At 43.8% G+C, this 27107-nt stretch overlaps 1 protein-coding gene across 1 annotated transcript in view; it reads left to right on the top strand.

Annotated features, from left to right (window-relative positions):
• Nucleotides 1-22884, top strand: part of LOC142593017 (ATPase family AAA domain-containing protein 2-like) — a 31034-nt gene extending 8150 nt beyond the window's left edge. The window contains exons 8-28 of the mRNA XM_075706157.1: nt 260-368; nt 1389-1505; nt 2445-2553; nt 2776-2891; nt 4142-4316; nt 4980-5068; nt 5416-5575; nt 7039-7129; nt 7567-7881; nt 9218-9344; nt 10738-10921; nt 12489-12674; nt 13976-14111; nt 14259-14455; nt 15552-15711; nt 16046-16168; nt 16265-16414; nt 17381-17785; nt 18490-18614; nt 20986-21114; nt 22644-22884. Of these exons, the coding sequence (XP_075562272.1) occupies nt 260-368; nt 1389-1505; nt 2445-2553; nt 2776-2891; nt 4142-4316; nt 4980-5068; nt 5416-5575; nt 7039-7129; nt 7567-7881; nt 9218-9344; nt 10738-10921; nt 12489-12674; nt 13976-14111; nt 14259-14455; nt 15552-15711; nt 16046-16168; nt 16265-16414; nt 17381-17785; nt 18490-18614; nt 20986-21114; nt 22644-22685 (3245 nt within the window). The 3' untranslated portion in view covers nt 22686-22884. The remainder of the gene's footprint in view (nt 1-259; nt 369-1388; nt 1506-2444; nt 2554-2775; nt 2892-4141; nt 4317-4979; nt 5069-5415; nt 5576-7038; nt 7130-7566; nt 7882-9217; nt 9345-10737; nt 10922-12488; nt 12675-13975; nt 14112-14258; nt 14456-15551; nt 15712-16045; nt 16169-16264; nt 16415-17380; nt 17786-18489; nt 18615-20985; nt 21115-22643) is intronic.
• The last annotated feature ends 4223 nt before the right edge of the window (nt 22885-27107 follow it).

Genomic DNA, 27107 nt, shown 5'->3' with positions numbered 1-27107 from the left:
GCCCTTGAAGGAATAGGAATTAAACAGACCTGATAATCTTACTCTTGTGGTTTTCAGTTGTCCTTAAAAAGCAGGTGTGTGTTTTTTCACTTCTGCTGTGTACTGATTTATTAAAAAAATCCACCCCTCCCCCAAATCACTTGAAACTTCCCCTGAAATTAGAGATAGGGGACACATGTCACATTTTCTGCCTCTTGCACTATCCTGCTGTCTCTTACACTTGTTTGTAATGTTATTTCAAATTGTTTGCTTTCAACAGAACCAAGACAACGTAAGATCTATTTCTCGGGCCGGTCTTCACCTGTCAGACGGAGAGATTCATTTAGAAGTGCTCAGTCACAAGGCTCTTGCTGCAAAAGAACTAAAAGGTTGGTGTACGGTTAGCGATAGTTCTTATTTATCAATGGTGCTGTCAGTCGCATTACTGAATAATGCTTTCAAAGGTTGTCGGACTGGTGGTAATTACAGATTCATAGTATGATTATTGCTGTGGTAGTCTGAGGGTATAAAGAAAACAAATCTTGCCGGGGGGTGGGGCAGGGGAGAGACTATACTTTTTATTAGCCATTAGATTTTAAAAAATGCAGTATTTGTGGTCACTGATAAGGTGATTATGGAGGTTGTGGCTGAGATTGTGTAACTGAAAGTCTTTTGTTCTGGAATTGAAGCCAGAATCTCCCTCTGAAAACCTTAGACTATTTAATCTTGAAGGATACAAACTATTTTCTGGAAACTGAAGGTAATTTAGTTAGAGGGAGAGCCTGTATGGAAGTTTTAGTGGATTTTATGGTTTTTTAATCACTCCAATAGTGATTCTGGTTTCTCTTTGGAATCAGTTAATGTTTCTGTATGAAACTATCCTTAAACAAGAACAATGCTGAATGAAATTGTAAATTGTAAACTGCAATTATAACTTATAAATTGCCATAGTAATGACAAAGGGGGTTTGGATCCTGTAAGCAATGAGAGCATGGAGAATGCCATGGCTTGCTAGATAGGAGCATTTTGTTTAGCATCCTTGAAAGCAGACAGTTATGGAAGGAAGGGTTTTTGAAGCCAAATTTGTGTTTCACAGAGTGGATACGTAATTGCTAAGTGAAACTCGATTTGGGTGTGAGAGAGAGAGAGAGAGATGGGACAAAATGAGTACTTTGTTTATGAAATTTCTTTGCAAAATAGTTAAACATTTTACCTTCCTAAGAAAAATTAAACTTTGCTGTCACAAGGAAAAATCTTGTGATGGACTTGGAAATCGGTTTCATAAGGACTACAACGATCTGGAAACTCAATAGATCTCAAAGTAGATTCTGAGATAGAATTCACTTGCAATTTGAGATTACTTAGTGTGTACTTCAGTTTTTTTACTTGTTTGTTTGAAATGTTTGCAGACGGAGACACGCAGTCCACACAAGAGATTCCACATCCTCTTCCTCATCGCCCTCATCTGATGATGAAGAGCATTTTGAGAGGCATAGGAAGCACAGCCGTAACCGAGATTTAAGAAGGTTGATGTAATTGGAGACTAGGGGAGGGAGGAATCTACCTGGGAGGAGTTTGCATCTGCCTAACCATGAAGTGTTATCCCCTTCATCTTGTACAGTTTCTAAATTGCAGCAATATTTAATCATAGCTGTTGGTACCGACAACTGCAACTGGACTCTCTAACATTGGACTTTTAGAATTGATTTTTAATAAGCAGTTTGCTTTCTAGGCAGGAATGTGGGGAGGAACACTTACGTAGGTTTTTTAATGTAATATTCTACTGTTCCTGTGCTTTACAGTAATTTATTCAGAAAGAAACCCACCATAACAGAAACTGTTATAAATAGAGGCAATTATGGAGGTTTTGTTACTTAACAAACGCTCTAGAAAAACTACTTTAGTAACAACCTAACAAATAAGTTTTCAGCCAGACGTCTTTCAGGCAAGTGCGTCTTCTGGCACACACATCCCAAAGTCCTTGGGAAGGACCAGCAGTGGTTGGGCAGCCTTTATAAGGTTAATCCACACTGAAATAAGTATCGCCTCAGGCTGTAACTTTTTGAAGGCAGAAGCAAAAAATCTTTGAAAGATGTCAGTGTGTTTTGGGGGTTCTTCCATCACACAAATCGAGGTCAGTTCACAGTCTCCACATACGGAATAACTTGTTCTAAGCTTGCATTCATATACGTGCTGTGTGGACAGGCCGGGATATTCGTACGTGCTAAGAGTTGTGAAAATAGTAAACTCAGTTTAATGCCTGGAGTGACCATTTTCCTTTATTTGCTCATGGACATTAAATGTAAACCAATTTGAAGGAATATTTAACTCTTCAGGAATTTTATGCTCATTTATAAGGTCGTCTTCACCTTGTTCACTTGCCATCATGATAAAAGCAGAAATCTTCTAGCTGCACGTTGAGTTAGAAAATGCCTTTCTTTCTCTTTCTCCTTAATTCAAATCAGGTGTCTTCCAGTGAACTTTCAGAAAGGTGACTTAAAGGGAATTCACAAGGATCGAATGAAAATTGGAGCAAGTCTGGCTGACGTTGATCCAATGCAAATAGACTGTTCAGTAAGTATTTTTAGTTCATTGTGTCAGTGAGATGTTTCCAGTGTTTCTGAAAGTGTTTGATAACATGCTGCCTACAACCACTTTGGTTTACAGCTTTCTCTCAAGTGATTTGAAAATTGCCCAGAACACTTCCTTTGTGCTGACTTACGGTTTCTGATGGAACCTTATCAAGGCGGCAGCTTTCTTTAACATATAAACCGTGTTCTGTTGAATTCTCTGTAGGTACGATTTGATGGTGTGGGTGGTCTTTCTGACCACATTTCAGCTCTAAAAGAGATGGTTGTTTTTCCATTGCTTTACCCAGAAGTCTTTGAGAGATTCAAAATTCAACCTCCAAGGTAACAGACATTGTTTAAAACTATAAATTCTGATTCACCCATTTTCAGGAGAATATTCAGCTGAGGTATCAATATGTTTCCAGGCTTCAAAATTTTCAGCAGTGTTGAGGGGGATTTTAGCAGTCGTGAAAAGTACTTTCTTAAAAATGGGTAGAATCCAGAATATAGGTAGGTTCAAAGGTTTACTGTGTGGTGAGAATACACTTTCAAAGTGTCTTGCCTTTACACGGGTGGGGTTGGGGTGGTTTTGTTTTAAGTGCTATGTACAAGTCAACTTGATTAGTTTGTAAGCAGGAAGGAATCATCTGCTGGTAGTCGACTGTAATCTGTTGCTTGGAAGTCCAGTTGTCTCTCCCACTGACTCTCTTTTTTCTCCAAGTGCTCAAGGGTCAGTTTTACAATTGACAGGACTTGCAACTAGAACGTTGCAGTGTTTGTTGTGCTTGGGCTAAAATAAGAATCTGTCCACTTCTTACACAGCTAAATTAGTTCTGTGTTATGAAATGAAATTATTAGAGACGTAATTGCTAGCTTTAGATGTTCTTGGTCAGCAAAACTCAATCACGGTATATTGAAGTATAACTTTAAATTCTTTGCTTTCAAATCTTTCAGCGTTTTGCTTTTTTATTCATTGAAATTCTTTCTGAAACAGCAGCGTATTGGCTTTTCTAGTTGATGGCTATATTTCTCTGGAAATGCAGAATACCCTCCCAGCTTTAGCTTTCCTCCTCGTTTATCATCAGCAATGGATGGTCTGGGAGACCAAGTCCAGTAACTTAAAGCTTTTGAAGGGAGAATGAAATGCCTTACTACCAAAACTTGCCTTTTGTGAAAACAAGAATGAATACGCAGTGTATGGCTGAAGAATGAACTGGTGATTTGTAAGTTAGCCCAGTCTCAGATTCTGTGCTGAGGTTTGTTCTTGTTTGGCTCCGCTGTGCTGTAATCACCGCTGTTAGTTTGTCAGCAGTTTTGGAAGTGTCCTTCTGGGACACGATGGTCTTTTCTCAAGGTTTTGTGTATCTGCGTTACCCTCTTTATTCATTTTGGTTACTGCCGCGTTGAATTGTGTAGGAATGCAAAACTTCCACCTGTTTTGACTTTTCTCATGCTTCAGCTGTTACCCTATCTTATACATGAAGTGTTTTGGTTAGGAGAGGAGAGTGGTGTGTTTTAGGGATGGGGGCTGTGATAGGTACTTTTCCATGATGTTTTTCTTAGGTGAATCTGTTTGGTTTTTTTAATTGCAGAGGCTGTCTCTTCTATGGTCCACCAGGGACTGGAAAGACACTGGTTGCTCGTGCACTTGCTAATGAATGTAGCCAAGGTGACAGGAGAGTAGCCTTTTTTGTAAGAAAAGGTGCCGACTGCCTGAGTAAATGGGTGGGGGAGTCTGAACGACAGCTTCGTTTGTTATTTGATCAGGTAAGGTTGAAATGTGCGTGTGTTCTGTCCGAGCTGTAACTGCAATTTTCTGTGGTCAAAATTTTTAAGAAGAACTCACTCCTTTTCGTGTTTTGTCAGTTCCTTCCACTGAAATGGGTTTGTGAGTGTTTCCTTTTTCAGTGGGTTTTTTAGGGGCTTGAAATCTTGAGATGCGTTGGGAAAGTTTAACAAAACAAACGAGAAAACCTTGCAAAGCAGCCCCCACCTCCCCCCCCCCCACCCCCCCGCCAAAAAAAAGAAAAACCCAGCCACAAAAAAGGTTGCAAGAGGCAAGAGATGGTGGCTTTAGATCAGAGGGAAACAGATGTGGGCTGAAAGCATGGTCATTTACATTCCTAATGGAAGCTTGCTTCCCAAACCTGTGACTGAATTAAGTCCTGGCTCTGTTCTCAGTGGTTGCCAAATAGCTGTAGAAACTGCTGGTACCATTTGTTTCCTGTCAGCCAGTCTCAGTGGGTTGACACAGGCTGCTGTCTTCTGTTACTCGTGCTGCTTACTCCATTAGGTCAGTTAGTAGAGATCCCTGACGCTAGTCTGGAAAATCTAGTTCCGGTGACTTCCCACCCATAACGTTTTTCATGCATTTTCTCTTTAAGATAGTGCTGGTTTCCTTATGTCAATATTCCTGTGTTTTCATTCTAGGCCTACCGGATGCGACCTTCAATTATTTTCTTTGATGAGATAGATGGTCTTGCTCCTGTACGGTCCAGTAAACAAGACCAAATTCATAGGTAGTACGCTTTTTGTATCTATAGAGAAGCTGCTTGATCTTTGTGAAAAGGCGACCACAACCTATCTAACTTTATGTGACAGATTCATTTGTCCTGAAAAGTAGTGAGTCAGTGGTACTAAATTTCAGATGACTTTTAAGCAATAATTGAAAGCAATTCACCAAGCTTGATATGAGCACAAGGCCTGTGTTACCTTACCTATTTTTGTAATGTCTTAAAATGAGTCTTTCGCTAATCAGCATCTCATCAATAGAAGCTTGTCTTTTTTGAGTGATCATTGGAGAAGGTCACGTAGAACGTAACAAAGTTTACTAAACCAGTGAACGAAAATTATATTTTTGTGTTAGCTCTGTTGTATCAACACTTCTGGCACTTATGGATGGCTTAGACAGCAGAGATGAGATTGTGGTAATCGGAGCCACCAACAGACTGGATTCTATAGATCCTGCTTTACGAAGACCCGGACGCTTTGATCGAGAGTTCCTCTTCAGCTTGCCAAATAAAGAGGTCAGAACTTAAAACTCAACCTTAACGCTAATGTGACAAAGCCCATCTTTATAGCAAAACCACGTAACCGATGCAGTGTCACGGAGCAGTTAAAGTCAGAATCAGTATTGCACAAGTTGCACAAAAGAGGGATATCTGGAGAGACTGCGTTGTACTGCGGAGGGCAGATCTGGTACTGAATATATACGATTAAGAGGATTTCAGCAAGTAGTTAGTTCTATACTTAGTTCTGGTTTCGCTGGGACCAGCCGAGAAAATGGGATGCGGCTAGTCACGGAAATGTTTAAGTAAGAATGGATGTCTGAATTAGCTATAAATTACTGCTCTCTCATTGTGAAAATGAAAGAAGTGGTGTGCACACAAGCATGCCTTTTTGCCAACAAAAACTTTTATCAAGGCTGGTGCTGGAGCGAATTAAAATTTTTCATTGCTGAAGTGATTCGTGTTTTGCTTACTTATCTAATCCACTGAGGCACTTTCTCCCTGAAGTGCTCTTGCTCTCGGTTCTTGGTTTATGAATGGAGAGGGGACGTACCAGTGTTGGATTGTTCGCAGGCTGGGTATGCTGGGAGATACCTATAAGTATCTGGGGATCTGAGATTGTTACTGGTACTTATTAAGAGGGAGTTGGACAAAGATGTGAAGTACACTGCACAGGTGCAGGGCTTGGGCTGCTTCTAGTTCAATGGCAGTAGCTAAGCAATGAAAAACTAGGTATACAGCCACCCAAAAATATACACTGAGCAGTGTATTTAACACAAACGTTTGTCTCCAGTGTTTACCTGCTTTTGGGAACGGGAGAGGAAGTGCCATGAAACAGATATAACGCATGATTCCCTACTGTGGCAGAATTCTAGAAATGTGCCATAATTATTCTGTGTACCAGGAAATACTTAAATGCAAGTCCTGCTCAGATCGGAGATGAAGATAGGCAACGTTTGACATTTTCTGAATCGGTGACAGTAGTTTGAGTCATAATTATTGTTGTTCTTTGTAGTAATTGTAGCAATTTGAAATGTAGTGCTAGGACTGTTTTCCTTGAATGAACTGGCAGAAAAGCAAATTTGATGAACTAATGAGACTCTCACCGTGAAATTTTGCTAAATTTGCAAGAATTTTCTTTGATGAAAAATCTCTGTTTGCAGATGAGGTTTTTTACTACAATTTTTTCCTCAGGACCATTAGGTGTCTCATACTTGTGGAAACGTGCTTTTTCTGGAAGCTATAAATGGCTTCCATTTCACTGCAGGCCCCCAGCAAGAGTTTAATGTGACAAGTAGAGAACTATTAAATTTCCTGCTTGCAAAAGAAGAGAGCCTATTAACTGAACTTCAGAATACTTGAAAGTTAGCAGAGAAGAAAAGTGTTTGTATTAATGTGAGGGGGTTTGGGGTTTTGTGGTGTTTGGGATTTTTTGAAGAGAAAACTTAGGACCAACTAAAATGCAACCATTTTGTTTCCAGGCTAGAAAAGAGATTTTCAAGATTCACACACGAGACTGGACCCCTAAGCCATTGGACGTGTTTCTTGAAGAGCTAGCTGAAAAATGTGTTGGTAAGTTTGAAAAGAAAGTGAGTTACTGCATGTGACTGAGTCCTAAGGAATCCGAGCTTGTACCAGGCAGTACCCGAGCTCTTGTGCCTTGCTGCAGAGCGAGGCGGTGAGGCAGCTGGCACGCCTTGAGAGCAAACAAAGTTAGATGCTTCTTTTCTTTTAATTTTCTTGTTGTCTCTCAGAACATTGGATGGGTTTGGGGCATCTTCCTCAGGAGCAAAGTTTTGATTAGGAGGCTGCTTCATACGTGCAGGGTATCAGGCCGCGAGACATGTAACAAAACTTCTCTGCAGTGCAGTAACTCTTTAAATTCTCTCTTAGCCTGATAATTTTTGGCTGCATACAAAGTCTTTCAGTGTTGCCCTTTGGAAACCTTGGCCTTGACTTCTGTGTTGCCCGAGACTGACGTAACATTTGATTCTTGTTTTGTTTATTAGGATACTGTGGTGCTGATATTAAATCCTTATGTGCCGAAGCTGTCCTCTGTGCTTTGCGCCGCCGCTATCCCCAGATATACCAAAGTAATGAGAAACTGCAGTTAGATACCGCTTCTATTAAAGTAACAGCAAAGGATTTTGTCATGGCTATGCAGAAGACTGTTCCGGCTTCACAGAGGGCTGTGGCTTCACCTGGGCAAGCGCTATCACCTATTTCAAAACCACTGTTTGAAAACACACTAGCAAGAATTTTACAAGCCTTGCAGAGAGTGTTTCCCCATGCAGAGCTTGCGCTAAAGAAGGACCAACAGCAAGGTATAACAGTAACATCCATTTCTTTACAATTCTGCCAAAGCAAAAACTTCTGATTTGTGCAATCAACGTACACAAACCTCTCAGCTGCAATAACAGTAGAATTTTATAATATGCATGTGCACGCCTTTATTTCGGGAATATCGTGCATAGTTTTTATTCTGGATTCTAAACTGAAGTGCTGGGTGGGAGCTGTGAATGACTCGCAATTCGCAGTAGAGAAATATGCGTTCTCTACCAGAGCACCCTGTTTCTGACAGGAGCTAGCATCATATTTATCATTTGTAGAGATGGGCTTAAGGTTTAATGTATGAGGCACCTCTTTCAAAAGAAGTATTTAAATGGGGGGAGAAGGGCATTTTTACATGAATGCTTCTAATTCCTGTCTGAGGAGCGTCAAGACCACGGTACAAGTGTAAGTGGTTTAAGCTAAATCCTGTTTTAGCTATCCTGATTTTTAACCATAATCTCTTAATTTAAATGTTTGTGCATCACACTGTACACATGCACGTGAGATCAGAATGTTTTAGTAGCGTATACTTTGGGGCTTGGCTTGCACAGTATATGTGAGCTGATGCTCCCGACTGCATGAGGCCTGGTCAAGTTTAGTCTGTCAGTTGGTGAGAGCAGATAACTTGATAAACTCACTGCACTCCTGATTAATGGAGATCCATGAATAGTTAGTTATTATGCTAAACCCTTGAGACTATCCTACCAGTATTACTCCCGGCAGAGCTGGGAGATAGGTTTGCATTGGTAAAATAGGGGCAGAAATCCACCAGCAAAAGAAAAGCAGAGAGGCTGGGGGAATTAGTAATTGCATTCCCTCTCTGTTGCCTGCCTTCCATTATCTCCTCCTTCCGTGATGTTTGAGGAGCCTTATTTAAAAGATGTGTAGGTCTGTATAGCTGACTCCCTAGTCGTAGACAAATGGAAGTCTGTGGCCATCGTGTTCACTGAATTCCCCCACTTCCAGTGGGGGAACGTGCTGCAGAAAGAAGTGGCTTTGTTGGGTTTTTCAGGAGTAGTTACTAACTACACAAGTTGCTCCTAATCATCTTTATTCTAAGGAAACAACCTCCAAGTTTTCACCAACGGAGAGATATACCTTACGCAAGTCATGGGACGTCGGACAGCTTTGTAGAGACTTGTGCAATGTCCTTAGATCTGTGGTAGGATGGACTTTTCAGAAGATAGCATTCAGCGTGTGCCCTCAAATGAAGAAATACAAGATGAGGGGTTTCCAGCACTGATCTAGAGTTTAATTTAATCGCTGTTTTAACGCGAGGGGGAGAGATGGACTATTCAGGAAAGTTAACAAACCTCTTTTGTCTTTCAGACAATTTAAATCGTGTTTTAAGAAATGATGCAATTGACAGTGACGAGGAATCGCCATCAATCTTTGAAGATAAGCCAATGGATGAAATGCTTGGTAGAGAAAAGGAAAAATTCCTCAATTTCAGCAGGTGAATGTTTGTCCCCTTTCTGTTTACCTTTTTAAGATGGCTGGGTCTATAAATGGTTTTGGTGTGAGGGGTGGTAGATGAAGGAGTAAAATGTGTAGCGGGGGTGATCAATATTTGCAAGAAGTAAGCAGGAAGATCCAGCTGGGTACTAATATTCTAATGGCGTACACTGCCATAACCCATCAAACTGAACGGCCCAGCCCTTGTTTCCTCAGTCAAAGCGATCCGCAGAGTATTAGAATGTGTTGATTTAATCCATGGTATTCCTGGAAAGACTCAAGACCAAACGCATGTGCTGTCTCTCCTTTTAATGATAAAACCTGTATGGATTTGTGTAGCCATCTTTTGCCCTTGTGCCTTCCAAGATTGTTTTAACTAGTAGCAAATTATGCAGCAGAAACAAAATTGAGACATGGTTTGTTCAGACGCTGTGAGAAAAACAATGTCTGCATTTTGTACCTTTAACCTATGAAATTTATGTTAATCTTTTGACATGTTAATGTGGAAGTTGTACAAGCCAACAGTTGAAAAACCAGATTGTTGTCATTACTGTTGGGTCAGTTATTTTTCTCAATTTCTATTGCTGTCCTGTCCAGAAAATGTTCTGACCTGCTGAGCTTGGTTAGGTCTCTAGGATCTTTGTCTTCAGCCAGCAAAGGGAGTGGTGGAAAAACCAAATGCTTTTCGCAAATGTGTTTCATGCTAGTAAAGCAAGATTACTAGGTCATTAAAACACAATTCAAAGATGAAACGACTGGAATGACTGAACAAAGTAAACATGAATCTTACATGTATTTAGTGTACTGCTGTAATTTAACCAATCCAATTGTGTACTTCTTCAGATACAGCTACTGTGTTTCACTGCCCATGTTAATTGAAATGTTGTTCTGCTCCTTCCTTCCCACTGTCTCCAGTAACTATGGTTGAATTTCAGCAAAACTTGGCAGATGTAGAGATCTCACAGTGACTTAAACTCAAGACCTACTGAAAATTGGTGTGTACGGGTGGTGAAGAGATCGAGGCTGGTGTGTGCTGAGAGAGAGAGAGTTGTTACTCTCCCGCATCAGGTTACTGACCAGTTGTCGTGTGTGTATTTAGCTGGACAGTCTCCCCGTGTGATTTAAGAGCTGTTACTTAACCCAGCCAAACAAATAGCAGACATGCTGGGGATTGGCAGGATTTCTTTGGGCAGGTGTGGTACAAGTTTGTAAGAAAATGGTCTTTGCTGGTCTTCCTGGTCACAGACCAGCTCATTATTTACTGGAATATGGAGAGTATTTACAAAAAAAAAAAAAAAAAAAAAAAAAAAAAAAAAGTACAGGAAAAAACCTTTAACATCTGTGTGCCTATTTATCACTTCATTTTTAAACTTATTTTCTTCTTATTTTTCTAGAAATGCTTACTACCAGCCAACAGCTTGCAGACCACGGTTCTTACTAGTTGGAGAGCCAGGATGTGGGCAAGCTGCTTATTTGGCACCTGCAGTAATACATGCCTTGGAAAAGTTTCCAGTTTATACACTAAGCCTATCTGTTTTGTTTGTGAGCGTCACATCACCAGAAGAAACATGCGTACAGGTATCTTTCTTTCCTCTTTAATCTCGTAGGATTCATGAACTGTACATAAGCTAGTGAAGTAAGCAAAATTTGTTGTTAACGGAGGTGGCCTGGTTTGAATGTGCTGTTCTGTTTACTTCTGTCTGAAAATCCACTTTTCTTCTCGATCGAATGATACCGAATTAAGGGTGTTGTACGTGGCCGTATTTTCCATTCCAAATTCAACAGTGAGGATGTTGCTACCAGCTCGGGAAGCTGGGAGGTGCTGCTAATAAAGCCCTCTTTATGGCAAGAAATCCTGCCCATCTTGGTGGGATCCAGAAAACGGTTTTCATTGCTCCTTAAGGCTCTGTGCTCCCAGTAGATGGCTCTGCATCAGCCTGACTGTGCGTCACGCACTTTTGTAGCTGCCTCTTTTATTATATTTGTGAGGCAGTCAAGGTTTTGGGGAAAGGAAGTGTTTCTTTTTTTACATGTACATATACAGCTTCTACTGCTGTATAATGCTTTATGTAAAAGCATTAAAATTCCTGGAACGCTTACATTTGTACACTGGTGTGTTTTTCTGAACTGGGAAAATTAAATATAAGCAGACTTAGTGCTGTCTTCCTTTTCACTTTTAGGCAGGAAATCCATTTTGTTGTTTGGCATCACTGTATTAAAATATTTTGACCTTTAGTAGCAGCGTTTGAGAGCTGTACAAGTAAGGACGGACACATGAAATGCGTGGGTACTCAATTGTCACGTAAGAGGAACAATTCCTTTTTTGTTACGTGATGGTTGCATCTGCAGTCAAATAACTACCACGTCTAGTCGCTGCCCGCATATACCACGTGCGCTTCCCATCTTGTGACAGGAACTCCCTGAATATTGATAATCTGAAAGGGGTGCATGGAGAAATTTGTCAGGTGAAAGGACTGTTGCCACTTCCTTCATGCGGTAGATGCGTGTCCTCCTCTGTGATTGAGGTACCATCTGTAGGCAATGGCTTGTGGTCTTCCAAAGCACGCAGTCTGGTCTGATGGATCCTTTGGTAATGAGAGGCTGTGAGTGATTTAGCTCTTCAGGCAGGCTGAAGACTGGTCACCTCTTATAAATGTGCTTGAAATTATGAATTGCGAGCAGGCTTCTTTTACAGTGTCAGCCCTCATCTTTTCACATAGGTCTCTGTTTGCTCAGCCTGTGCTCCAGACTGACTTGGATATGTGCCCGCTCTGAATTGAAAATGGTGTAGTGGCAGTCGTGTCGCGATTTACCCAGGCTGATGCCTCTTGCTGAAGGGTTAGTCTTGTTTTTTCAGGCACGCCACCACACCAGCGGAGCTGTGAGGCTCTTCAGGAGTTTTCTTACACCTAAGTAGTTTTGAAATCAGGCAGAGATTCAGGTCTGTTTCTGTCTGCAGAGCAATGTCTATAGTTGTGTCAGAGTGAAAATTTTACCTTGGTAAGGAGTTTTTCTGTTGTTGGTTTGTTTTTGACGTTTTGGCTTTGCGTACTCCTATTTCGTAAGTTAGTTTGACTGATACGTAGTTAGTTATTAGCCTGTTCTACATGGTTTAGTTTTCTTATCCAAGCTTTCATTTTACCAGTTGATGCAAGAAGCTCAAAGAACAGCACCAAGTATAATTTATATCCCACATATCCATTTGTGGTGGGAGACTGTTGGAGCTACACTGAAAGCTACTTTTACAACACTGCTGCAGAACATTCCAACATTTGCTCCAGTTTTGCTGCTTGCAACATCTGATGTGTGTTACGCAGATCTCCCGGAAGAGGTACTTCTGTCCATACTTTTCTTATGTGGTTTTTTTTTTTTAATTTCTTGTTAATTTAGAAATCCTTGAAACATTGGAGTACTGTGCACTCTTAAGCAAATTCATCCTGTTAGTACTCAGGCACCCTGGCCAGGTCTCTTAAAGTTTGCTCAGACAAAACAATGCTGAAACCATTTGTCTACAGTGTTTTCTGAGTAAAGAGGTTGGCTTGGACACAACTTTTTCCCCCTTCTCACACGCTCATGCTTATTAGACAGATGTATAAATTTACTTCAGACAGTAATTCCAGGGACTTCAAGATGGTTAGGTATGTACTTAGTCAAGAATCTACGGTGCTTGAAATGTAAATGGGAAAAAGATATTTTTACTGAAAACATTTTTACTGACAAGTGAAAGGTACTTTTACTGAAAAAGTATGACGGTCACGCTGTTAATGATGGAATGTAATTTCACATTTAAATTCTTTAATAAAAGTTCCAATTTCTTCCTGTAGGTGAAAGCTTTACAAATTAGAAAGCTAAGTTGCAACTTCTGTTAAGTAACTTGGAAATCAGTTTTTAGTTGTACTTAACACAATTCAGTAAGAGTACAGGCTTATCATCTTTCTAGGCATCTGAGAGTGTGCACTAAAGGAAGGTGTTCAAAATGTGAATATGCTGCTGTGATTATTTTGTCTCAGCTACAGGGCGGGGCGGGGTTGGGAGCTGCTACCTAGATGTGTTTATCATCAAATGCTTTGAAAGGGCTTAACTTTCTACAGAAGTTTTTGTGCTGTTAATAAATTCCTTCTAAAATAAGTGTGGAAATTCTTTCCATACCTTTTGGTAGTAGGGATTGAAGAATGGAGTAAAACTTGGAAGTGTGCAACTTCAGACACCTCACTTAAATTAATTTAAAAAAAAAACCAAACCCAAACCCACCTTACCAAAAAGCCCACACTTGTCTCCTGAACCCTGCCTGTTCCCTCTATAGCTGCCATAAAGATTCAAAGTGAAGGACAGCAAGGCAGGTAAATACAAAACAAGCAGTCTTTGGGTGTGGTGAATGTCACCACTTTATCAGTGTATCATATGGTCCCTTCATTGAGCTTTAACTCTAGAGGCGTTCCTTAGAGAAGATATTTGAATTTGCCATGCTAACCCATGAAAATCCAGCCTTTTAAGGCCAAGAAGATAACTTTTCACAGTTTGTCTTATCCAGGTGATTGTTCAGTTTCATTTAGAAAGGTACTCGTCTTTTTGGAATAGAATAAGGATTTGTGTGGCCTTAGAGCTGAAATCTCTTTTCTCCTCATGCTTTAGATAAAACAATTGTTTATTAAGAGTTATGAAGAAGTTTTCAAGATCCAGTTGCCTAATAATGAAGAAAGAAGAACGTTTTTTGAGGACTTGATTATGAATCAAGCTGCTAAACCTCCTGCATCAAAAAACACCACGGGTGAGGATATTCTACGTATAAAACGTTGCTAACTGTCAAGATAGTAGTTATACAGTATTTGCTTTGGTGGTAATTTCCTATCAATAATTTTTCATATACTTGTATTTGAGTACCATCAATTGACTAAAATTTTCTGAATAATTGAAGCTTGGCGGACGTTGGAAGTGCTGCCTGTAGCACCGCCGCCTAAGCCTCGACAGCTGACAGAGGAAGAAATGAGACAGCTGGAGGAGCAGGAGGAGGATACGTTGCGTGAACTTAGGATTTTCTTAAGGGATGTGACTGACAGACTTGCTGTTGACAGACGTTTCAGAGCATTTACAAAGCCTGTTGACCCAGAGGAGGTAAATTAGTGTTGATCTGTAATACCATTGTACCTGTGTGTATTCATAATTTTTCCGCGTTTGTATTTCTCAGTGTTTGCGTGCTCTTTGTAGGAAGGTCTGTCTTTTGGTTGCAGGACCGTACTATTCTGATTTTTCAAGAAGCAGGAAGTGAATTTTGCTTTTACTTTTGCTGACTCCTTGAAGCTCTCAAATGTCTGCTATTTGAGTATTTGCTGAAGGCGCCAGGTTCCTTCTGAAACGTCTTTAGAACTTTAGAATATTTCAGTTGGAAGGGACCTACAACGGTCATCTAGTCCAACTGCCAGTTAGACCAAATGCCAAGACATTTTGCTCATGAAAAGGCTTTGGTGTGTCGGCATGTTACAGCACTGGAAAGCAGAGAGGTGTCTTTCTTTATAATTATCAACAGTATCTATAAGACTGTTTTAATAAAGCCTAAGGCTCTTTAATTGACTGTCAATAGTTTCTGTGAGAACAGGAATAGAAGCAGCAGTTTTTAAAATAAATTTTAAGATTCTGTTCTCTGTTTTGTCTGGGGCTTCTCAGTATAACATCAACCATAAGGGCTGTGTGGTTTCTTCGTCCTCCCATACACTTCTTAGGTCTCTTGTCCTCATCTAAACTAGTCACTAGGCTCCTTTCGGGGTCTGAGTAAAGAAATCAGCACCTCTGGGTCCAGTTGTCTCATTCTAAAGTAGATGCGTAGGACAGGTACTTCAAAGGTGCAGCTCCTGCAGCCTTTTTCTTGCCGCCAACAGCAAAGAGACTCTCGGGTGGCTTTACGGAGAAAGGTTTCTTTGCTGTGATTTTCTGAAGCGACGTGAAATGAATCCCACTCTGGGTGTCGTTTCCCTTCTCTGCCCCACACATGCTTCTGACCTGCCTGCTTTGTTTTTCCCTCTTCTGGCCTGTCTCTTCAAAGCCAGTTGAAACAGCCCTTCTATTTTCAAGCAACTAACTGGTTCATTTCTGCATCTTTGGACATGTCGTAAATACTTGGGGTTTTTAAGAAATCCTTTGTTTGACTTCATTAAAATAATTAGGTTTGGTCGATACTATGTTAAATCTCTGAGCACGTACGTTTCATTTGTAGGTGCCCGATTATGATGCAGTTATCAAACAGCCCATGGACCTTTCAGCAGTTCTCTCTAAAATTGACTTGCACCAGTACCTAACTGCACGAGATTTTCTAAAAGACATCGATCTAATCTGTAGCAATGCTTTAGAGTACAACCCAGATAAAGATCCTGGAGGTGAGGATGTGGTTTTATCCCTAATTTGGAGAAAATTTAAAATCTATGAATTGGTAAATGTCGCCTGTGGACAGTAGACTTGGGATTAGATCATTTTAAGCATCCACAGAGAGCATTTCTTGCCAGGTTGTAAATGCTGTAGCATTAAACTGCTTGGGCATGAAATTGTGATAGAAGTGTTGATCAGCAACGAGTGCTTTTGCTTTAATAATTAACTTTCATGCTGTTATGATGAAAATATTGAGTGGGAGAACCTTTGAGAACCTACCTATGGAAAGAGCAAAGGATTTCGTTGGCTGGTAGAACATACTCAGTTCCGACTGTAAAATTTCAGATCGTCTCATTAGGCACAGAGCTTGTACTTTGAGAGATACTGCCTACGCCATAGTAAGGGAAGAAATGGATGAAGAATTTGAGCAATGCTGTGAAGAAATTCAAGAATCTCGTAAGAGAAGAGGTATGGTTTTTGATGCTAAGGATTTTAAGACTTGTCTCAGTACTTGTAGCCAGCAATGCAAGACACAGTTCTTTGCTACCTGTTCTTTATTGCAAGGTTGTAGCTCTTCCAAGTATGCTCCATCTTACTACCACGTAATGCCAAAGCAGAACTCTGTTCCCGAGCGTAAGAAAACGGACCCACAGTGTAACGAAAAAACGAAGATGCCAGCAGCGCCTGTGGATTCCAGTACACCCCGCTCTAATGGCAAGTTGCATTTTTTTCAGACTTTCTGGGAGAAGGTGCTAAACTCACTGGTAGCTTCTCTGTTCTTGTGACAGAACAGGTTTCTGAATACTCCCCTAGTTTTCAGTTACATGAAACAGTATTTTTCCCTTCCCTGCCCTCAAATGCTAACATCTATGCCACCTCTTCCTGTGATTTCCGACTGAAGGGGGGAAAGGGGAAAAAAATAGGGGAGCAATGATAATAGATATGTAAAGGAAAGATCATTATTTCCTCACTTTTTCCTGTGAAAAGGCCATGAAAGAACAAGGGGACCTGGGTCTCTTCCAGTTAAAGCGCATGACATGGTGTGAAGTTTCCTGGTCTCACTGGCATGACTGGGAATTTTGCCACTGACTTCACCCATATGCTTTGTGCAGTACTCCGTGAATACAAAGAATGGTGGGCTTTTCGGGAAGGCAAAAATGCGAAGTTTGTTTTAAACAAGGGGTTCACTGCATCAGAAAGCATATGAGGTGTAAGTCTTTACAGACAACTTTTTCTCCAGCAAATATTCCCTTAAAATTGTCTCTAACTCTGCCCAACGTGTGTTTAGCTTTTGACGTTTACAGCTTTGTAACAGGTTTGAAGAAGGGCTTGTCTCCAAACACTTTTCCGTTGCTCATCCCTGTTAGTTCACGTCATAAGACAGGAAGCAACTTCACCTAATAACCTTGCTTTGCGGTAATATTTCCTATCTAAAGTAAGACTTTTCTGCTCATAAAATCTGGAAGCTGATGGTTTTGTCAATGAGGTTCTGCAGCTGGCTTTTTAAAATGTAATAGCAAATTGACCTCATGAACTTGGAACTCTTTCTCTAGACCTATTGTAGGGAAACAGACAATGGTACTTGAGCGCCTTGTAAGTCAAGTGAGATGAGGACGGTGGATTTTGAAGGAAGAATTGTTTTGGTAGTTTTGGATTACTTCTCCTGATATCTCTTTGTAGATATGTCCAAAAGAAAACGCAGAAGGAACAAAGGGTCTTCAAGAATCGCAGCAAAGAGGAGGAATCTTCAGTTCAATAAAGAGAATAAAGTTCCGGAAGACCAAAATGAAGAAGAGAGTGATGAAGAGTCCCCGGAAAAACGTGTTTCTAACACAGATCGCCCTGAAGTCGGGTCCGCACAGGAGTCTTCTACGGAAGAAAATGAAAATGTACTTCAAGAACGACACAAAAATGGGAATGAAAATAAATCTGGGACAGAAAACGAAAGAGAGCGAGCCCTCCTTGTGGCTAAATCTGCTTCTGAAAAGAAGAGCGTCATGATTCCTGAACGTTCAGACCTAAGAAAGGAGAGTGAAATGCTGGATTGCCAAATAGCAGGAAGTTCTGAAGAGGGAGGTTCAAATGGTAAGTGAAAGATCAAGCAGGTCATGTAGTTCCTTTTTCTTCCGGAGGAGGATTACACTATTTATTAGGTTTTAGCCTTCTGTAATTCCATTCTGTTCTTACTGTTGTAGCGCTCTCAAATCAGCACGCCGTGTTCTTGCATGATGATGCTGCCCCTCTAGTTCTGCTAGCCAAACTCATGTTTTTCTGCAGCTGCTGGGTTTTTGATTCTGAAGTTTGTTTTTCGAATGGTACCTAACTGAAAAATAATCGTTGACGTTCTTCTGTTGGATGAGTGTCTTCCTCCCAGTAATGAGCAGCATAAGTTAAAAAGCTGTGCTTCAAGCAGTGTGGACCCAGAGTCACATGTGGAGTAGAAGACTTATGTCCTAATGTTTGCAATGTAAGATGTGTTTCCTAACCGAAACGGCTTTGGAGTTTCACCATACAGTGCTGTAATGGCAACGTGACTGGGTTTTTTTCCTGTTTTTACCTTGCCTTTTTCTCTAGTGCCTTTTTTTTTTGTGTGTCTGAGTTTCTAATTTTTATGGAGCAGTGACTTCTGCCAGAAGGAAAGTAAAAGCCAAGCGTTTCTCAGTGAAAAAATGCTAACGGGTCTGTCTCTCATTGCACAGAGAGACTGTATTCCAGGTAGAGGATACTTGACTTACAACTGTATTCCAGATAAAGAGAAATCCTGACTGAAGAAATTTGTGTCGTTCCAGATTCGTGGGTACACTGTACACCTCATGCGAGATCTTCTCGGGTAGAAGAGCAACAGGTGATAGGTGTCGAGACAGCAGTGGAAGTTCTCACACAACGAGTGATTGTGGATTACTATGAGCTCAAAGTAAGTCTAAATTCAGTTTTGTTAATACCGAAGTAGGACATTTCCTTGCTACCTGTACAGTTGTAAATTAAGTCAGTTGTTAAGCAATGCCAATTAAAACAATCTATGGGAAGGCTATATAGCTTGTGAAACAACTCAACCTGTAACGGACCGTGACTGTTGTGTTTCCACACCTGGTGTGGACTGCTGTTCTTGCTTTTGACGAACTAAATTTTAGGAGACTGGGTTCTCTTCCAAACTTTTAATGTAAAAGGGCTTGTTGAATTTTTTTGAATTTTTTGCCCACTGACAACCTGCTAGTACTGTTGGTTGTTAGTGTCTTAAGAGTTTTTATGATGGACTTGGGGGTTTTGGTTTGGTTTGGCTTTTGCATGTTTTCATTTATTAGGAACCTGAAAAGGGCCTTTATTTCTAGCAGTGGTGACTTTAAACCTGAAGGTAGCAGGTTGACATAAAGCTCATCATGGATAAAATACTAATTGGTACTTTTCTGAAATTCTGTCAAAATCCAGTGTTAGAATTTTGCATTGCGTGGAGTTACGGTGTTAGAAAGGTTTTCCAGTCCATCGTAGGAGAGAAGTTGCTGTCCTAGGCTACAGTTGGGAAAAGGGTTAAAAATGGGCCTAGCTGCAAGGGGTAAAATTGGGTTCCTTTGCGTGAATTGGAGAGGGTAGAACAAGGACCTGATCTTCAGGGGATATTGCAGTGAGGAAAATGAGGAGAACTGCTAGGTCGGAGTCCTGGAAGTTGGCCAACGCAGAGGAGGGCTGCTGTTTACCTGCCTTACGATGAGAAAGGGAGTATTACATGGATGTTTCCCCTGTGCGGGGAGACTGTGACCAGATGGGAATCCCCTTTGGTGAGCGAAGGGGCTTGTCGACACAATTTCTGTCACATTTTTAAGCTGTGACCTAATTCGTAGAGGTGAAACTAACTTTTTAAAGCTGGCTTCCTAAGGAAGCAGGTTTCAGGGGGGTTTGTTGTTCATGCCTGCCTGTGTATGCAGAGAAGCCACATAGGTTTTTCATAGAGTCATAGCACGTGCTCTGAAGTTATTGCCCACTGGAGAAGAGGTACGGTAGAGCCCTTCTATATGTTGCAGCTTATACATGTTTCAGCTATGAGGAGAGCTACGGTCAGGAAACGCATCTTTTAGAAAACTTGTTTCATTAACGTGGGTGCCATTGGAACTAGCGGCTCGTGCCAGAGAGCCTCTTTGGAACTCACCTGCAGTGAATAAGCGAGGTGAACCTCCAAAGCATAGCTGCTTGGTTCTGTTTGTTTGGGGTTTATTTTGTTTGTTTATTTGCTTGGGAATAGGCCTAGAACTTTATGGACATACAGAAGAGCCTGGAGTCGTCTATGTGGCAGCAATTCAAAATAGTTTCACAGGGGATGTTGACCCTACACCTCTGTCACATCCTACCTTTTCTGTTTGCAGCAGCTGAAAGCACGCTGCGTGGTCTTTGTGCGTTTTACCTGTGTGTTGTATAGAAAGAAGCTGGGGGGAATACTCAAATCTTGTGGCAGCTGATGTGAGGGAGGCAGAGTTTGATGACGGGCAGTTGTGAGGCAGTAATATTTGCGTTTGGTGTGGCTGCTCTCTTAAGCTACATCTTCACAGCCTCACACGACACGCAGATACTGAACAGCCGCTGCAGTGGAAGAAGGCGCTGCCATGAGCTTGTTGTTGCTTTCCCAGAGATTATCCCATTCACATCTTTGGTAACAGAAACGACTGTGTGAGAGACTGGTAATCTGCTACAGGCAGAGGCACTCTGCTAGTTTATCCACTCCGCAGTTGAAAGGCAGGAGCTAACTCGCCTGCTTCAGACACGCGAGCAGTGTGTTCTGCCAGCAGAGTTGTAGGCACGGTACGTGTCCAGCTAACGGGTAAAGGCGAGCACCTACGGATGCTTCCGTTTCCAGCTGGCACAGCTGTATCTAGAAGATCGGTAGCCTGGCTTCCAAAGATGCATTTTACGGTGCCCTGCATTGCAGCAAGAGTTTCTCTAATGAAATGCAACAGCAACTCTACGACAAAGTGGATTGTGTCATTCCCTGCTGTTCTGGAAGCGGTTGCTTTGCAGTTATGTTCGTTGATGTGATAGATTGATTAGTAATGAAATATTGTCTGAAATGTAAGCCTTCCTTTTCTCTGAAGTGTGAAAAATTAACTCATTTTCTCCAGTTAAATCTTGGGAGAGATTTAATCTCTTCTCTGAAGTGTCATTCATCTTTTGTTTAACAACAGAAGAAGGTAGGATGTCACCTGTGTTGTGTTGTTATTGCTTAGCTTCTGAAAACATGACGAGCCCATTCAAAAGATCTTGCGCTCTTCTAACCTTGTAGTTTCCATTTTTTCCTTCAGCAACTGTTGCATTTTGTCACTGTGGTAACTAAGAACTTCAATATATTTCACTTGGAAAAACTGTATGGTGTTCTTAGTCAGTGCATTTACCAACATCGGGAAGATTACGACAAAACCGAATTAGTGAAGGTAAGTTTTTGGTTTTTTGTCTTACAGCACTTCCTATCACTGTTATGCTCGTGTGTGTTATGCATGCGTATGTCCGCGCTCTGGACGTCACGCTTATTTAGCATGACTCTTTAGTGTTTAGTCGCCTGTGTTACAAGACTTTTTCATTTCAGTCTGGAAGACATTTATCCATATTGCAAAACCATTGTTGTATTTGGCATCGCTGTTGGCAGTCTCAGCAGGAAAAGGCTTGAACTTGAAGACAATGGGTCCACCCACGCAGCCCTCTCAAAGCAGTTAACCTCAGTCTGTCAATAGTCCTTCTCCAGAACCTTTTTAGGGGCGGGGGGCTGTGAAAGGAGGGTGCTTTTCTCAGTCCGGCACTTCCTCTTTCTGCCCTTACAGGCAGTCAGGCGTGGTAATGGTGCGTCTAGTAGCCATTCCATTCTTGCAAAGAAATTCAGTATGAGATGTAACAAGAGGTTGAGACTTTTCTCTAGTGCCCCCATAATCTCTTTTGAACTAGCATGGCTCAAGCATCTTCAATTTGACCTATGGAGAGATTTCTGCCTATGGCAGTTTAATGCTAATGAGTCGGATTCTCTGATCTGTGCCTGTAAGAGAGGATTTCCGAGTTGTCGGAACTGGGCAGGAATCTTGCAGAGGCACCCGGGGTCCCGGTCGGGCATTCCCAGCATTGAGCCCATTTAGACAGGCTGGCCATTCTGTCTTCAGAGTCAAGATCCTCGAATCCATTTGTCTTTGAGATGCTTGGGTCTGAGAACAGCGAAAATTCTTTATGCCTCTCAGTCTGGCCTTAAAAAAGAGGAAGCCTCTTCTCTTTGGCCCTGGCCGTCTCGATCGCTTCTTCCACACCTGATAAAGAGTTAGAACGGACGCTCCGTTCTGACTGTGCAACAGTGAGGATTATTGGGATTCAGGGAGGCCATTCCTGAAAACTGCACCCTTCTCCCCCCTAGTATAGTGCTGTGTTTTAGCATGAGAATGACTTTATTTATGTTACCTCAGGGCTTGTGAGCTTTTGTGACTTCACTGTGAATGCTTAAATGGAAACGGACTTGATTTCTACTTGTTTCTACTTCTACCTTTAGCTTTAACAAAAAAATATCTCCTATGATGAGTCCTATGACTGTGCAAGTCCGTCAGGAGCAAGCTCTGCTGTATGGAGAGGGAGGCTTTAACAAGTAGTTACTCAGAGCGCAGGAAATAACATTTCCAGCTTTCAGTTGTGGCTTTTCAGGAGCTGTCTCCTCTTTCTAATTGTTGAAACCACCGTTGATACAGACCCGTAGTCTCTTGACACAGATCTATACGGTCTCTCTAGGCTACTCTCTCTTTTGGATGCGTGAGGATGCGTTTGAAGCTAGTGGGTATAGAAAAACATTGTGATGGTGGTAGCACATGTATTTGCCAAATATTACTAACGATTGTATGTATGTACAGGTTCTTTATTCTTTTTATGAAGAAATAAACAGGGTTCTTGAGCCTTTATTCACGCTGACTGCTAGTTTGTCTTTTTGTCTTACTAGGAAATGAAGAAAGAAATCACAGCCTTCAGTTATGCTCAGTGATACTTGATTTCAGCGTCTTGACTTCTACTCTGTAATGTTTTCATGGCATGCTGTTGTTTAGTAAAGATTACTTCTACATATATATATTTGTACATATTTGAAACAAATAGATCTTAAAATTTATGAAGAAAGCTCAAATAACGTCCTTTAACTGCTTTTGATATTTTCATCCTATGAATATATTTTTGGTATATGAAAAGTAAACCCTTTAGAAACCTCTTAATGCAGTTCAGAGGTAATTTTTTTCTAATTACCTGATAGCACCTCAGGTGGCTTTTGTAGAATTAACAACCTCGAGAAAGTATGTGGGAGAAACACTCTTTCCACAAACATAAGAACTTCAGCTATGGCATATTTTTGCCTGTCAAAAAACCCTAACTTGAAACAAAGCAAGGTTTACTACTGTAACTTTCCAAGGCAAAGTTGAGTCTTGCTTGTAATAATGACAATCTTGTTGATACTGGAGAATTGCATTTTAATATAAATTGTTAGTTGCGGGTCAGGGGGCTTGTAGTTGAATTAAATTGTACATAGTTTCCTAGTTACCTGGAGAGAAATATATGTGTTTATTACAAAAAAGTGAATATATTTTTGGTGATATTGATACAAAAACTCGCAGATACTATTCTTCAAAGTCCGAACCTCTCCTCAAGAGGAAACGGAGTCTTCAGAAAGTTCCCAAAATAAAACTCAATAGCAACAAAGTTACTATTAAGCAGGCATTCTTTATTACAGCGCTGGGCAGCACTGGGGATCGTTCCACCATGAGTGCTCCAACGATTTGGCAAACTTCCAGAGATTTTATACTATCAAGTTATCCATATTCATATGATTTCTGGGAATTCATCTACAAAAACATGAGATTTCTTGGAACTCATTAACATATGCAAATGTCTAATCCGCAGGCGTAGTCATCCTCTTTGGTGGTCTTCAGGGGTCCTCTGGTGGTCTCCAATAGTCTTCTTCACTTGTCCGCTAGTTGAACTTTTGGGCTTCCTTTGTCCATTTATGGTCATTCGAATTAGCTCATCAGTCCTTTGGCCTTGGAATGCTAGGAGACCAGCTCCCTGAGTGCTTATCTCAGCACGGGGGTCCTGAGTCTACGTTATCAGTGTTTTACACAGGAAGCCTAACACGCTTGCTCAGGGTCTGTTTTAATCGTGCCAGACAAGGAGTCACATTCTTCGAAATATCTGTCTCAGCAGATAACTAAAACTATCTGAGTCAGGTATTGTCAGAGGTTTAGCCCTTTCAATATATTAAATATATCAAAGCAAAGCGATGCCCCGTTTTGAAGATGTATGCCTCTTCAAAGCAGCAACTGTCTCTCAGTTAATTTGATAGTTATTTTTAAAAAGCTGAGAATAAGATAGGCGAAGTTTAGTTTTATGAGAATAAAATTTTATATGAGTTGCAATAAAATGTGTGGCACGATACGCTGCTGTTGTGTTATGTCACCTCACATACACAGTGTCTGGTGATGCTGAATGCCCAACTGTGCAATCCCTCTGTGTGTGGTTTGTTTCTTATGTATGTTTGTTTTCTGTTTCTGTTTCTTTCTAGTGTTTGTCCAAACAGTTGTGTACTATGCAGAATTTTTTCTTTTCTCTGTATTGTTTGGATGGGTATTAATAAAAAAATGAATCATCCTTTTAGGGGGTTTTGTCTGCTCCAGTTTAGTCACAGAATCATTTTGATCATTAACCACCTTACACCGAAAACCCAGCATGCGTCTTAGGACTTTGGAATAAGAACTGCACGTGAGCAGCTTACTCCGCGCTTGGTGTATTGGTGATATGGCAAAGGCCAGGAGGAGGACGAAAAGTTGTACCGAAAATTCACATTTTAATGTGTATTAGAATGGAATACAGGACTTAACGTCCTTGATCTCCCCCTTGGCTGCTCTTACCCATTTTCGAGGGGACGGTGGGGGTGGTTTGGTGACCGCGTTGCCCAAGATGGCTGACTGAAAAACTGAACCAGAGCGGCAGTGTGGAACCAGAGGCATTCCTGGGATCGACTTTTGCTCTTCAAAGCGCTGGTCGAACTCCTTGCTGTCACTGGTCTCCACAGGACGCTGCACCTCTAGGGGTTTGGGGGCTTCTTCGTTACAGCTCTGTAAGTCTTGATCTTCCATGACCAACTGCTAACGGTTAACTCCTAACAGCTCCCACAAGCCGCATCTTTACACGCCTCTCTCAGGGAATCCAGTCGTCTGATGGTGTCTGAACCAAAACGCAAGCAGTGATGACAGAAACAGTGTGTCGAAAACGCAACATTTTTAAGTAGTACGCAGTGGGAGTTAGAAGTAAATATTGCCTGCAGTACCTGGGTAGGTACCAAAGGGAGAGGTCCCCTTTCTCCAAGTTCTGTAGCTACTAAAAAAAAGGGGGCGGGGGTTGGTATTTTCCCTCAGAGCCGTCCCTTCTGTGCTCCCTCGCCGCCGGTTTGGGGCTCTGGACCCCGCGGCAACGTCCTCCCTCGGCGACAGCTCGGGGCGCCCGAGGGGAAACTCGGGGCTGGCGTCGGAGGAGAAGCCCTGGCGCGGCTGGAGACGCCGCCGTCCTCCGCGCCCGCCTGGCTGCGTGGCGGGGGGCTCTGTCGCGGAGCCCGGCTCTGTGGGCGGAGGAGCGGCTCTGTCGCGGAGCCCGGCTCTGTGGGCGGAGGAGCGGGCTGTGCGGGCGCCGCTGCCCGCCGGCGCTCCCGGCCCGCCGGCGCTCCCGGCCCGCCGCCCCCGCGTCTCCGTGCCGCGGCCGCTGCGCGCCGGCAGCTCGCCTGGCCGAGGGGCGAGGAGGCGCCGGCGGCCCCCGGGCTGCGGCGCCGGGGCAGCCCCCCGCGGCCGGCCGCTGCCTCGGCGGGGCCGGGCCGCCCTCCGGCGGGTGTCCGCCGCCTGACGGGCGGGGCGGCGGCGGAGCGGCTCCGCCCCCGCTCCCTGCCAGGGAGGCTGAGGCACCGGCCGCCGCTGCCCGGCCTCCCCGCGCACCCGCCCCGGGGCAGCGAGGCGCCGGGAGGATGCGAGTGGGCGCTGCGGGCGGCGGCGAGGCGAGGGCCCGGGCGGCCGGCGGCGTTGGGAGTTCCCGGCTCACCCGCCGCCCCCCCGCCCCAAAAGAAGTGCAGTAGTTTGCGAAGCGCAAGATGGCGGCGCGGCCGTGAGCGAAGGCGGCAGGCGGGCAGGCAGGCGGGCGGCGCGGGCTGAGGGGGCGAGGCGGAGCGGCGCCGTCAGGTAGGGGCTCGCGTCTCCCGCCGCCTCTGGCGCGGGCGGAGAGGGGCTCTCGGCGCCGGGAGGCGGGCGGGCGACCCCCCCGGGGAGGCGTGCCCCCCGCCCGCCCCCGCTGCCCCCCGGGGAGCGGGCCAGGTGCTCTCCCGGCGGGGACGGGGCAGCGCCGGCGCGCCCGGCGCCCCGCGCCTCCCCGGGGCGAGGGCGGCTCCCGGCCGGCGGGGGCGGGCGGGCCGAGCCGGGCCCGGCGGGGGCGGCCGCCCCGCTGCCGCCCGCGGGGTGGGCGCGGTGGGCCGGCCGCGCCCCGCCCGCCTCCCCATTGTCTGGCGGCGGCGGGCGAGCGGCCGGCGCTGTCCCCGCGGCCGGGGGGCATCGGCTGCCGGGGGCGGCGGGGCCGCGGGCGGGCGGGGGGAGGCCGGGCGGGGGGAGCGCCGGGGCGTAACTTGGAAGCGGGCCGCTGCGCGCCCCCCGCTGCCCGGCCCGCGGCGGGGTCGAGCCCCTGCGGGTCCGAGGGCCGTGTCCTGTCGCCGTGCTTCCGTCCTCCGCCCGGTGCCAGCCGTGACGCCGGGAGCCTGTGCGCGGCTTTGCTCGCCGCAGGGCGGGGACGATCGGTGTGGCTGGTCGGTCGCGGAGTCGAGAAGTTGAATGCCGGTGCGCCCGGAGGAGCCGGCGAGCTCCCCCCCGGTGTCCCCGGGCTGCTGGCGCTCGGGCTGACGGACTGAGGGACAGGCTGACGGCAGCCAGCGAGCCATGAAGTTCTGGCTCCGGAGTTGTCTCGCATCCCGCGGCGTTGCAGCGCGGGGGCGAGCGTGGAGGAGCCGTACGGTGGTGTATGCGCAGGCAAAGTTGGGGAGGATGTCTGGTTTACTCTTCTGGGGGTGCCGGGGTCTTGGGGTGCCTTCTGACGCTCGGCTCTCCCCTAGATCAGGATGTGCGGCACTGGAGATCGACACCGACTTCCATAAACCGCGTAACGGAGGCAGTTCTGGATCCCTAAAAGGGCTCAGAGTATCTGCAGGAGTGAAGGCTATCTGGTAGGTACTTGTGCTTTATTTGTGAGCTGCTGCTCGGGCTTGCTGGTAGGTTAACTAGGCAGCTGGAGGGTGGCGAAGTTGACTTTGCACAAAGCGTCACGTAGAACAGCGAAGGCTGAGCTGTCTCTTGGTCTGCAAGCTGGGATAGATGCCACTTATTTGTAAGAGGGA

This window comes from Pelecanus crispus, chromosome 2 (genome assembly GCF_030463565.1).
Source record: "Pelecanus crispus isolate bPelCri1 chromosome 2, bPelCri1.pri, whole genome shotgun sequence".
NCBI classification, from domain to species: domain Eukaryota; kingdom Metazoa; phylum Chordata; class Aves; order Pelecaniformes; family Pelecanidae; genus Pelecanus; species Pelecanus crispus.
The sequence above is the reverse complement of the archived record's forward strand: the minus strand, read 5'-3'. Positions and strand labels throughout refer to the sequence as shown.